The following is a 12120-nucleotide window of genomic DNA, read 5'->3' on the forward strand; positions in this document are numbered from 1 at the left end:
ACGAAAAGACCAAGGCCACGGTCCCACAGCCCGGATCACCTACAAGAACCAAACCAATCTATGTTAAGGTGCGTTGGGGTGTGTGTGTGTCCCTCCCGTTGTGCTACTTTTTGAGGTGTCCTAGATATAACAACAACAATAATAGCAACACCCAAACTCCTGCAGTCCGCATGGCCGCGGCCTCTTCCCCCTCACGGTGCAATAGGCTCCTCGCCGAGTTACTCCGGCGTGAACCCATTCCCAACTAACGGGGTCGGCCTGGAGCAGCCACCCTCCCCTCGCACGTGTGAACGGGGCCCTCGGGCTCACCCAGACGCTGGGGTAGAGAGAGGCGTTTCATTCCTTTCCACACCCCCCCCTGGGAAGCAGCCCCCGGGCCTGAGGGGGGTCGGGAGCCCCGCGGTCGAGGCCGCCGGTGCGGCTGAGGGGAGTGGGGGAGGGGCCGGTGCGGCTGAGGGGAGTGGGGGAGGGGCGGGCGGGCTGACTGGATTCCTGACTGACTGGCTGGCGGCGGGGCGGGAGAGCGCCATGGCGGCCGCCGGGTCACCTGACGACGCCGCCCCGCCGCCATTTTGTCTGGGAGTGGGAACGTGAGGAGGGAAGGAAGGAGGGGAGAGGCGAGCGTGGCTCGGAGCGGGGGCGAGGAAGGGGCTCCCCCCAGAAGCCGGGCAGAGCCGGGGGAGGGCGGCAGGCCGGCGAGAAGGGGAGCCGGCGGTGGAGGGAGGCGGCGTCGCTGCCGCCCGGCCTGCCCTGCCCGCCCGCCGGGGGTGGGCTCCGCTTGGCCTGGCCTGAACCCCTCGGCAGTGCCCGCGGGCGCCGGCAGGGGCCGGGCCGACTGGGCCGGGCCTCGGCGGGGCGGCGGCCGGCGCTCCTCCTCCTGCTCCCCCTCCCGAGGGGGGGTTGTGCTCCGCTTGGGCGTCGGGAAATCCCTCCTCCTCCTCCTCCTCCTCGCCCGCTCGCCTCTCTCCATTGCTGGGGCCCAGAGGGCGACGCCGGGGCCGCGACCATGATGTCGGGCCAGTCGATCACCGACCGGATCACGGCGGCGCAGCACAGCGTCACCGGCTCGGCCGTCGCCAAAGCCGTCTGCAAGGCCACGACCCACGAAGTCATGGGCCCCAAGAAGAAGCACCTCGACTGTGAGTCGCCGCCGCCCGGCCCGGCCCGGGCTTGACAGCGGTGGGGGGGGGGCGGCAGCCGGCACCGCCGCAGCGGGATTGGGGGGTGGGGGGAGTGCGTTGCTCTGCTCGTGACCTACCTGGCTTTGGGGGGGGGCGGCGGGGGAGAAAAGGAGGTGAGCCAAGCTGGGAGGGGGGGGTTCACATGGGGGAGGGGCAATAGCAGCCCCTGCTGCTTCATTGGGGAGGGAGCCCTAAGCATGCCCAGGCAAGCTGGACAGGTACGGCTAGTTCACAGTGGGTCGCCCTGTTAGTCTGTCTGCAGCAGTAGAAAAGGGCAAGAGTCCAGTAGCACCTTCAAGACTCACAAGAATATTTTCTGGTAGGGTAGGAGCTTTAACTTGTATGGGAATAATTCACTGTGGGTCGCCGTGTTAGTCTGTTTGCAGTCGTAGAAAAGGGCAAGAGTCCAGTAGCACCCTAAAGACTCACAAAAATATTGTCTGGTAGGGTAGGAGCTTTAACTTGTATGGGAATAATTCACTGTGGGTCGCCGTGTTAGTCTGTTTGCAGTCGTAGAAAAGGGCAAGAGTCCAGTAGCACCCTAAAGACTCACAAAAATATTGTCTGGTAGGGTAGGAGCTTTAACTTGTATGGGAATAATTCACTGTGGGTCGCCGTGTTAGTCTGTTTGCAGTCGTAGAAAAGGGCAAGAGTCCGGTAGCACCTGAAAGACTGACAAGAATATTTTCTGGCAGGCTTTCGTGAGTCACAGCTCACTTCTTCCAAGTCATTCTGGCTGTATCTGAAGAAGTGAGCTGTGGCTCACAAAGCCTGCCAGAAAATATTTTTGTGAGTCTTTCAGGTGCTACAGGTACAGCTAGGAAACTAAGGAAGGTTTTTTTTGTTTTTTTTTAGTTGGGGGGCTTGTAAGAGGTAGGGGTAGTTTCAGTTTTGTGGACTGGAGTTCACACGCGCGCCCTGGCAATCTGGATTCCTTAATGGGGGGGTGTAAGTATACAACGGTGGGGTGGTTTGGATGGGTTCAGTTTGGGGGTCAGAATGCGACTGGCGAACCAGGCAGGACGGGCTCGTGTGAGGGGTGGGTGTTGAAACGCCCTGGGCGACTGGGGTTCATTGTATCTTGGCACACCGAGCTGAGATTGAGTCATTGGTGGAGATGAAGAAACACGCACTGGCGAGCTGGATGGTTTTGTTTGGGGGTTGAAAACAAGCACATTGGCTAGCGGGGTAATTTAAGTTTGGAGTCGAGCATTTGCCTGCAAACCAGGCAAGGTTTGTTTCAGCCCCACTGAATCGAAGGCTAGCAAGCAAGGAAGTTATTTTTCTTTCTCAGCCAGGAGTACTTCTGTCCTGCTGTTTCAGGATGTTAGTACTTATGGGCACAGCAGCTCTTCTCCATAGTGTTCCTGGAGGGGATGCAGGCTTGTCATCTTTGCCACTGTCTGACATTTTTTGATGTTACTGGATAGCTCATTGTGGCTTTACTTCTTGCTCATATAAGAAATGTTTCCAGCAGGAGTGGGACTCTGAAGGCATTGCAACAGTTGTCAAAAATGGTGGTTGGGTGTGTGTGTGGAGGCTCTGACAACTGATAAATTTGGTAACAGTAGTCCACTCTTATCTGATTTGCTGCCCACTTTTAATCCCCTTCTGTGACACAGGATCCAATTTATATTCTTTACTGCCCATTTCCACCTTCCAGTTTTGTACCACCTTTTGCCTGTTCCCTCCAGGGTAACCAGAAGCAGGGCTCCTGCAGTTTTGTGCCAGAAGATAGTGTTTCAGGGGGTGCAGCTTGTCACAGTGGGGTGAGGGAAGGTGCACCTGCTGAAACATCCTCTGTTGAAAAACTGAGGCATTGGAGCTGCGACTTTCTTTGCATCTGGTAATTCACTTTTCTTCTGTTTTTTGATGTCAAGGCAGGATCTGCATGTAGGTGAAATTGAAGCCCAATATTCTGCAGGGGGATAAAGGAAAGGTGTGAGGGAGGTTAGTTTTTTCCCCATTGTCGTGTAAAAGCTGTCCATGGAATAGGATTTGTCTGTGCCATGTCTAGTCCTTGGAGTTGCCTTATTCATTACTAAAAGCACAATGTATAAAGCAGTCTAATGGTGGTTCTTCTTTTGCTTCTAAAGCAATGAGTAAAACATCAATAATCTCTTCCTCCCTTTTCACTGCAAAATTTTTTTACACTGTTTCTTACAAATAACCGAATTTAAAAGTGTGTCTGGTCTTAAAAGGTCAGTTGAGTGAACACTCAGCCAAATGACTCTCATCCTAATGGAATTTGCCTCCAAATAAAGAGCATTCTTGACCTGATGCCTCTGAGGTCTGAAGCCTTTCTGTTAACACTTCGACCAGATAAGATACTGGGTCTGGTTGCTTCTGGCTTAGCAGCAAAAAATAATCTCTAACATTCAGCTTGTTTTTTATATATGGTTAAAAACGGCTGTCTTGAAAGAAGAAAGTTTTCATTCCAAAGCTGGTTTAGAAAGAGCCAGGAATCCTCCGGTTAAATTTTTATCTTAGCTACAAGTGCCCTGGGTGGCATTTGGCAAGCCACTAAATAATGCAGGGCTAATACTGGCCCTCCTTCAGGATTGTTGCAGGGTTTATGGTGATAATGTCTGTGAAGCACTTAGCATTTCTGCAGCACTTCAGGGTGTTCTAAATGCAGCTATTGCTATTTCATTAGTACATCTTGTTTCTTATTTCATTAGACAAGGTGCATTGCAATAATCTGACTTCTCAGGAGGCTGATGGTTGTCTCTTGACACAGAGGAACCATGTTAATGTGAAATTAAGTTGTCCTTGTGAGTATAGTAAAATGTTAGTTGGCCCTTCTGCTCTTCACTGGGTATAATTCTGTTACTGTGGAGGCAGACTCCTCTCAATTAGGATCTTATCCCCCTGGCTTTCTGCTGGTACTCCTTCCTACCATAGAATGAAGGAGCCATGTGCCATTTACATGGATTTTTATTTTGCAGTGAAATAATTCTGTGTGAATGTCCTTCTTTACTTATGCATTCTTGGATCCTATTTCTGCAAATAGATAAAGTCAGGTAATGGCTGTAGCCACAGAACTTCAGAAGGCTGGACTTCTCTGGTATATTCTAGCACTCTTCCCTCTGTTTTCAGCTTTCATTTAAAAACAAACAAATGAAAACATCATTGTCTAGTCTTTTTTGTATTCAGATGTAAATGAAAGCAGGCTGGCAGTATTCAAGCCAACTGCTTATTGAACAGTAATACAAGTTTCCAGCATTCTGGCCACTGAATGTAAGGGCACTGTGGCTAATATCAGGCACTTGAGCATTCATTAATTTTGTTGACATTATTTACCAAATATATTATTTAGCATTTTCGGGTTTTGTGTTGACTTAGGATGCTTCCCACAATGTCCTCTTAGTCCATCCACTCCAGTAAGTTCTGGCAACCAACCTATAGTGTATAGCTTCATTCCATTATTTAACTATCTAGTCCTTATTTATTTCACCTCTACTCCAAGGAGCTCATGGTTTTTCCTTCTCCTATTTATAATCACTCTGTATGTGAGATTAAGAGAGCGGGCCAAGGTCACCAAGGAAGTTTAATGGCAGAGTGATGACTTGAATCTTAGTTTCCCAGATTCTAGTCCAACACTCTGACCACCATACTATGCTGGTTATATCATATGTGACTTCTCATGAAGACGAAGGTTCAAAAGCGAGGTCTTCTATAGATGAGCGGTTTATGAAGCTTGAGGAATTGTGCAGTTGTTACTGTAGCTAGTGGTCTAACCAGTGCTAATGTGAGGTTGCTCTTTGAGTCCTTTGAATACTGCTTTTTGTTATTTGGACAATCCACCTCTCTGATCCACTTTTTTATTTGTAACCATGTGTGTATTTAATATATATACAAACACACACCTGTCTACCAACTGCAGGTAACACTTCATAATATGATGATATTAGCTTTCTATCACAAAAGCTTCTGAGAAGTTATGCTAATTTTAGATCAAAAGTTAGCTTGCCTGCTTGCTTTTGAAAAATGGTGTTCAGGATAGTTTTAAGCATGAAACGGAGTGAAAATTGACTGGAACATCAAAATTGCCTGGTTCCAGAGGGACAGCCACGTTTAGTCTGGCAGCAACAGCATCAGAGATCTGGCTGACACCTGACAGGCTAACAAGTATATTGTTTCTTGAGTTTTGGGGAGCTGTTCGAGTGTCTCATCTTCAGTCATCACAGCCTCAAGATATTTTCTATCTGTGATCAGAAGTTATCTCTCCCTCCCCCCCCGCCTTCTGCTGCTACCTATGATAGACTAAAGTTCAGATATGAGCTTAAGATCAGTAAGCTAAAATGTACCAGGATACAGCAATGCAGTGGCAGCACAGCATTACTCAATAGTTTTGGAAGTATCAGTAATCAAAACCCAGTTAGTTGACTGCATGCTCATTTGCTAACATTCAGTCTGTGATGTAATCTCATGACATTGCGAAAAGCAAACAAGATTTCTTTCTTCAGTTAAGAGTGGGCATCTTAGTGTCCCTGGACACTTGGAAACATACTTGTTATGTTCCACAGAAGACGTTTTAAAGGGAGACTCCAGCATGAAACTATCAAACTTTAGGTTACTCATAGTTAGGGCTGTATACTTTGCACAATGTAATTTGCTTTGCCAGCTTTTACTGGTTGTGAGTGGTCTGCAGTCATTGTGATAGAAATATCTTTACTCTTTCAATTGGATCATATTTTCATATGCGTTTTGCATATACCTGTCTTTGAATTGCTTTTATAAACCCACCCCCACGCTTTTTTCTTTGTAGCCATGTGTGTATATAACATATATACAAACACACACCTGTCTACCAGCTGCAGGTAACGCTTCATAATATGATGATATTAGCTTTCTATTGCAAAAGCTTCTGCTACAATAAACCTGTTAGTCTGTTGCAGCCTTAACAGAGTAACAGACTAACCCCCCATACAACTGTAATGAGGCTCAGTAGGAGCTGTTATGTGTTGTTATGCCTTCTTATACATCATGCATGGGTTTCAGGGTAGAAGAAAATAACTACAAAGTGTTTAATTTTCTCTGTTTTCTTTCTTTGGGAAATGCCATTTGTTTAAGGACAGCTGTATAAGGGCTGTTGATGCTCCAATCTGGTTGACTGAAATCAGTGGGAAATTTGTTGCAAAGAGATTACTAAGCAGTTCTGTGCTTTCCCCCATAGATACTGTATAGTTGTTTTTCAGACTTGTTGCTTTGGTACTAACGGGGGTAAAAAAAAGCCTCACAGCTGATACACGTTTGTGGATCACAGGTTCTGAATTTATACAAAGATTTCCCTTGTGTTTGCTTCCACCCTACAGCAGGGACTAAGCTGTATGATCATCCTTTCATTTTTTGAACCATCTAAAGCAGGAGTCTGCCAGTTGTGTATCCTTGTGGTAAAAAGAAAAGTATTGAACTAGCGAAGGCTATTCTGATTTGAATGCACAAGAGAGGACCTGATCAGAAAACCCAGCAAAATCAATGAGAAGTCTTTGGCAAACTTCAAAGTGCTGTGGCTGAAACCCCATACATGCACATCATGAAATTTCCATACCATTTGCAGTAAGTGGTACTTGGACACAGCAAGGTTCTTGGGGCTTAGTTTTGTTAAGGATTACTTCGTATAAGAGAATCAGTTGGTTGACTGCCTCCCAGGTTGAGAACAAAATCACGATTTTGTCAATCTTGAATGCTTTGAAGAATGACCTTTTATTTTTGTTATCTACAGAGAAGCTTTTCAGTGTCAATTGCTGCTATTTTTTCAGCATGCGTCTTAAATGTAGAACATTGGGGGTAGTTTGGCCTTTTCCCAACCTTTATCTTTTAAGAACAAAACTGCCAGATTCATTGTGGCTGTATATGAATTTATGCTACATTTCGAAGACTGTGTACTGCTCTGGTTACCCCACCCCCAAAAGGAGGTTATAGTAGATTTAGAAAAGGGAAGGCAAAAAGATTACGGAATTGGAGCACCTACGCTACCAGGAAGGGCTAGAGAGTTAGGGTTTTAGTTTAGGAAAAAAACACCTAAGGGCCAATGTGATACAAAAATATGCATGGATAATTGAGAAAGTGTGAAGCTTTTACCCATCTTCCTACAATGCAAGAACCTAGAGTATCAAATATAATCGATTAGCAGTAGATTCAGAATAAATAAAAGAAAGTACTTCTTCACTCAATGCAGACTTAATTGAAGAAATTTGCTGTCACAAGATGAAGTGATGGCTACTAGTTGAGGTGGCTTTAATGGGATTAGGCAATTCATGGGAGGTTAAGTCTGTCAATGGCTATTAGCCATCCATGATGGCTAAAGTGTCCTGCATGATTTCATGGCCCATTCAACTTTGTGGTTCTCCAGGAAGCTGAGGGCAATTAAACCGCAGGGACCGTGACTAGAGTGGCGGGGAAAGACTTGACCAAGTCTGGCCATTTACAGGCTAAAGCCCATTTGAGGGCCTACATTGCCACGGTGATGGCAGCAGCAGAATCCTAGTTATCTGCCACTGTTGTGTCTGATAGATGTTGTGCAGTAGAGCTTTTTTCGAATGGTTAGCGGTCTGCTTCATATCGGTCCACCAGGTTGGGGGAAGGGGAGATGTTGAAAGCTAACTGTGATTGTGACTAATCTGATAAACATTTCACAGCTAAATTTACTTGCATCTTCTGCTTGAATGCCACATTAGGTACAAAGTCAAATCCACAGCTTCTGCTTGTCTGGATTTGAAGGGAATTTTTTGAGTATGTACAACTTGAGAATGTGGACAAGATTTTGGAGAAGTGAGGCCAACCACAAGTGTGTTTGACTCTTGTACCACCTGACTGCTGGGAACATCCCGGGAAACTGGCTCCTACAGTGGTGGAAGAAGGGTGGGGCTGGTACCAGATCCACTTAAGGAGGCTTCTTGACTGCAGGATTTATTGGATGAAACATTATCTTGATCCTTCTTAAATATGGTTTCAGGCCTGGGTTTTGCCATTGAAATAGAGTACTGTTCTCCAGCTGTGGTCGTTCCTAAAAGTATGACCTGGCCACTCTTACCCATGCTCCAGTGACTTCTAGAATGGACAGTTGAAACATGCTATGTGTGGATTTCCTTTGAAAAGTTCTTGTGAACCTCAGTTGGATCAAAATGGGGACTAGTTGCTATGAATATCTTATGCCAGACTTAATGCAACTTCAGCAGCTTCCTGTTTGTTTCTGGGCCCAGTTCCAAGTGCTCTTTCTGAGCTTTGAAAGATCTTAACAGCTTGGGACTGGGGTACCTTAATGAACCTACATAGTAAGGTCAGTTGGAGAGACCCTACTTCGCATTTTGCTCCAGAGGTTCAAAATGCAGGCACTTATTACAGAGCTTTCTGATGGCTGACACCAAGACTATGGAATTCCTGCTCCTGGCATATGTGCCTTATCCTCTACCCATTGAATTTAGAATGCAGGTAAAGCCTATTATTTTTTTGTGATACATTTGGGCTGAACTGATGACATAGGGATTAGTTTTTTTAACCTGTGTTTTTCTTATCTTGGCTGTATCCTGTACTTGCAGATGAAAACTAATATCTATGTTAAAATGTGCTTATTGCCTTTTACTTTTTGTCATTTCAGGTTGGTTTGTTTGTCAGTCAGTTGCATAAAAGTACTGTATTTTCTGGCGTATAAGACTACTTTTTAACCCAGGAAAATCTTCTCAAAAGTCGGGGGTCGTCTTATACGCCGGGTGTCGTCTTATACGCCGGATGCTGAATTCCGAGCCGGACTGGAGAATCTGCCTGGGGAGCCGCCTCCGCTCTGTCCATGTCCGGCAAAGGAGGGAGGGGAGGCGAGCCCGGTGAGGGCGCTCACTGCCCAGCTCGGAGTCAGAGCCAGGTGCGCCAGGGTGCACGAAGGGAAGTGCTCAGCTGTGCTCCAGCGGCAGCGCAAGGCAGGCATGCGGCTGGCTGGCCGGGGCTGGGGTGGCCACTCTCTTCTCCCGGCACAGGGTGTTTTGGCTGCCGCCTAGCACACCCAACATGCCCCCTTTCCTCCCCAGCCTCCGCTTCAGCTTCTGTCCTTATGGGCTTCCCTCCCCTCCAAACCCTCCTTTAGCCCCGCCCTCCACGGGCCGTCGGCTCAGTCCTCCCCTTGCCTTTAGCCTCGCCCTTCTCGAGGGCCCTTACTCTCGCCCCCGTCCCCCTCTTCTTCCCCGCCCCAGGAGGACCGGGGGTGGCCGTGGGGTTGGGGCGCAGTCCCGAGGGCCGGCCCCAGGCCGCGGACTCGGGACAATCCCAAACTCTGTATTTTAACTGTAAAAATGGGGGGTCGTCTTATACGCCCAGTCGTCTTGTACGCCGGAAAATACGGTATTCTGTGAGCAGCCTTGAGAGTACAGAATACATAAATGTTAAGGGGCAACGTGCCACTACGTGCTAGTCACTGGGTGATAGTGCAGAAGAGCTATTCCTTCTTGCCCTACAGGGGCACTTGCTGTGGGCAGCTGGTGGTCCACGGTGGGGGGGGAGGATGTGGACACTATGGTGTCGTACCACACAGGCCTTCTTTTATACCCTGGAGTTACAATGTTAGGCCCTGGAGTTACAATTTTATATAAAGTTTATGTATCTGAACAGATCTGTTTTCTAATAATATCAAGTTCTTCGAACAACACAGTGTTTTAGTTCTTTCGCACATAACACTATGTTTACCATGTTTCCCTATTAATAGCTGTTGTAAGGGGTGCTGTGGTTTGGAATCTTACAGAATATCTGAAATAACCACTCAGCCCTGTTCATCAAAAACTGGGCTTTGATAAGTATCGAGGTTCTGACTGTGTGTTAATGATCAATTTGGCAGCATGAAAAACATTACCAGTTAACACACCGGAAGACTTAATTCATGCTGATTCTCATACATTTTGCAAATGTATGGCTCTTAGGACTCAAAGATTGTAAATTAAGGACTGTTGGATCAGACTGGTGATCTGTAGAAGTCAGCATCAGTATAGGTCAGCATCCTGTTTCAACCGATGGCCAACCAGTTCCCCTGGAGGGCTTACATATAGGGTGTAGAGATTAAGGCCCTGATGCTTCCTCCTAGCACTGTAGCACTAGATCTTGTTAGAGGACCTTAACGCTGATACAAAAAGCCCTGTATGTGCAGAATCCCTTTGGGACTGTATTAGGTCATTGTTTTCTGTATGTGGCAAGTCAGCACTGCTAGGCCTATTTAAAAATATCTATCATTATGTATGTTTTAATGTCTTGCAGCCAAAATCCTATAATAATGAAGCAGGAAAAAAAAAGGTAAAGGTCCCCTGTGCAAGCACCAGGTCATTCCTGACCCATGGGGTGACGTCACATCCCGACGTTTCCAAGGCAAACTTTGTTTGCGGGGTGGTTTGCCAGTGCCTTCCCCAGTCATCTTCCCTTTACCCCCAGCAAGCTGGGTACTCATTTCACCGACCTCGGAAGGATGGAAGGCTGAGTCAACCTTGAGCTGGCTACCTGAAACCGACTTCCTTTGGGATCGAACTCAGGTCATGAGCAGAGCTTTTGACTGCAGTACTGCAGCTTAACACTCTGCGCCACGGGGCTCCTTGAAGCAGAAAAGACAAGCTGAAAAAACTCAATGTATTGTTAATCAAAACCCAGTGAAAATCATTCAGAGATCCTTATGTGAATAAGGATTTAAGTATGTGTGTGCGTTTTCATATTCACTGATGCTTTCTCTGTATACAATATTGGAGGAATTCTGAGGATCCCCTTGTATTTAGTTACCATTTGAGAAGGGTTAGGGCAGGGATCCCCAGCATGATGCTCATGGGTGCCATGACACCTCTTAAAAGCTTTCCTGGTGTTTTTAGAAAGTGGGTAGGGTAACAGAGCTTCTGATTGGCCACTGGAGATATGACAGATACAGCCAGATGATTGTTTCTTAGCTAGCTTAATACCTGTGTATATGCAAGAAAATATTTTAAAGAATATGTTCTTCCTGTTAAATGAAGTTTCTGCCTGAAGCTACAATCAGAGTTATGCACAACCTCACTCTTTGAAATTTTGTGGTTGGCTCCACCAAAACCATTTTGTTGTTGTGCCCACCACCCTGTGTCAAATTTTCAAAGGTGCCCACTGGCTTCAAAAGGTTGGGGGGGCTGGGTTAGGGTTATTCAGCATCCAAAAGAGGCTGGAGTGTGTCCCTTTCATAATTTTGGGAGCTCTGCGGATTTTTTTGGAATGGATAATAGAGGTGTCATTGTCACTTGCATGCTAAAGGATTTGGCAGCCAGTGTTTTACTTACTGTGTTGTGTGTCAGAAAGCGGATATATACTGAAGTGCCAGTATTCAGAATACATATGGAAGATTCAGATGCTTACCTTGAATCCTTAATGTCACTGGAGTTAATTATGTGAAGGAGATAGTTTTAAGCATCTTAGTTTTTATGAATTTTATGTTGAGATGTGTCTGAATTTAGAGAGAAAATGTCATAACTTTAAATGATGATTTAAAGAGGAAGAATTTGGACCACAGATAAAGGTAAAGGTAGTCCCCTGTGCAAGCACTGGGTCATTACTGACCTATGGGGTGACGTCACATCCTGACGTTTACTAGGCAGACTATGCTTACGGGGTGGTTTGTTATTGCCTTCCCCAGTAATCAACACTGGCTCTCTGAAACCCACTTCTGTCGAGATCAAACTCAGGTTGTGAGCAGAGCTTTTGACTGCAGTACTGCAGCTCACCACTCTGCGCCACGGGGCTCTAAGGATACAGATACAAGGGTGAAATTAAACACTGAACTTATTTCTGAACTTTTCTTGAGTTTTGTTCCAACCAAAAGGCAACACTTTCTACCCTGTTCATGTTGGGCTTTGAAATGTTATTGAATCTTTCTGACAATAACTGCTCTTGGGAGAAAATATTGCTTGACTGATGTTTTCAGAATTTAAACCAGGATTGGCTAACTCTT

At 46.4% G+C, this 12120-nt stretch overlaps 1 protein-coding gene across 4 annotated transcripts in view; it reads left to right on the forward strand.

The window, feature by feature from the left end:
- Positions 1–1000: 1000 nt before the first annotated feature.
- The window catches only part of LOC130486577 (phosphatidylinositol-binding clathrin assembly protein-like), an 85198-nt gene continuing 74078 nt past the window's right edge, over positions 1001–12120 (forward strand). For all 4 annotated transcript variants that reach the window (XM_056859878.1, XM_056859879.1, XM_056859880.1 and 1 more), the window contains exon 1: positions 1001–1139. In XM_056859878.1, the coding sequence (XP_056715856.1) occupies positions 1007–1139 (133 nt within the window). In that variant the 5' untranslated portion in view covers positions 1001–1006. The remainder of the gene's footprint in view (positions 1140–12120) is intronic.

This window comes from Euleptes europaea, chromosome 13 (genome assembly GCF_029931775.1).
Source record: "Euleptes europaea isolate rEulEur1 chromosome 13, rEulEur1.hap1, whole genome shotgun sequence".
Lineage (NCBI taxonomy): Eukaryota > Metazoa > Chordata > Lepidosauria > Squamata > Sphaerodactylidae > Euleptes > Euleptes europaea.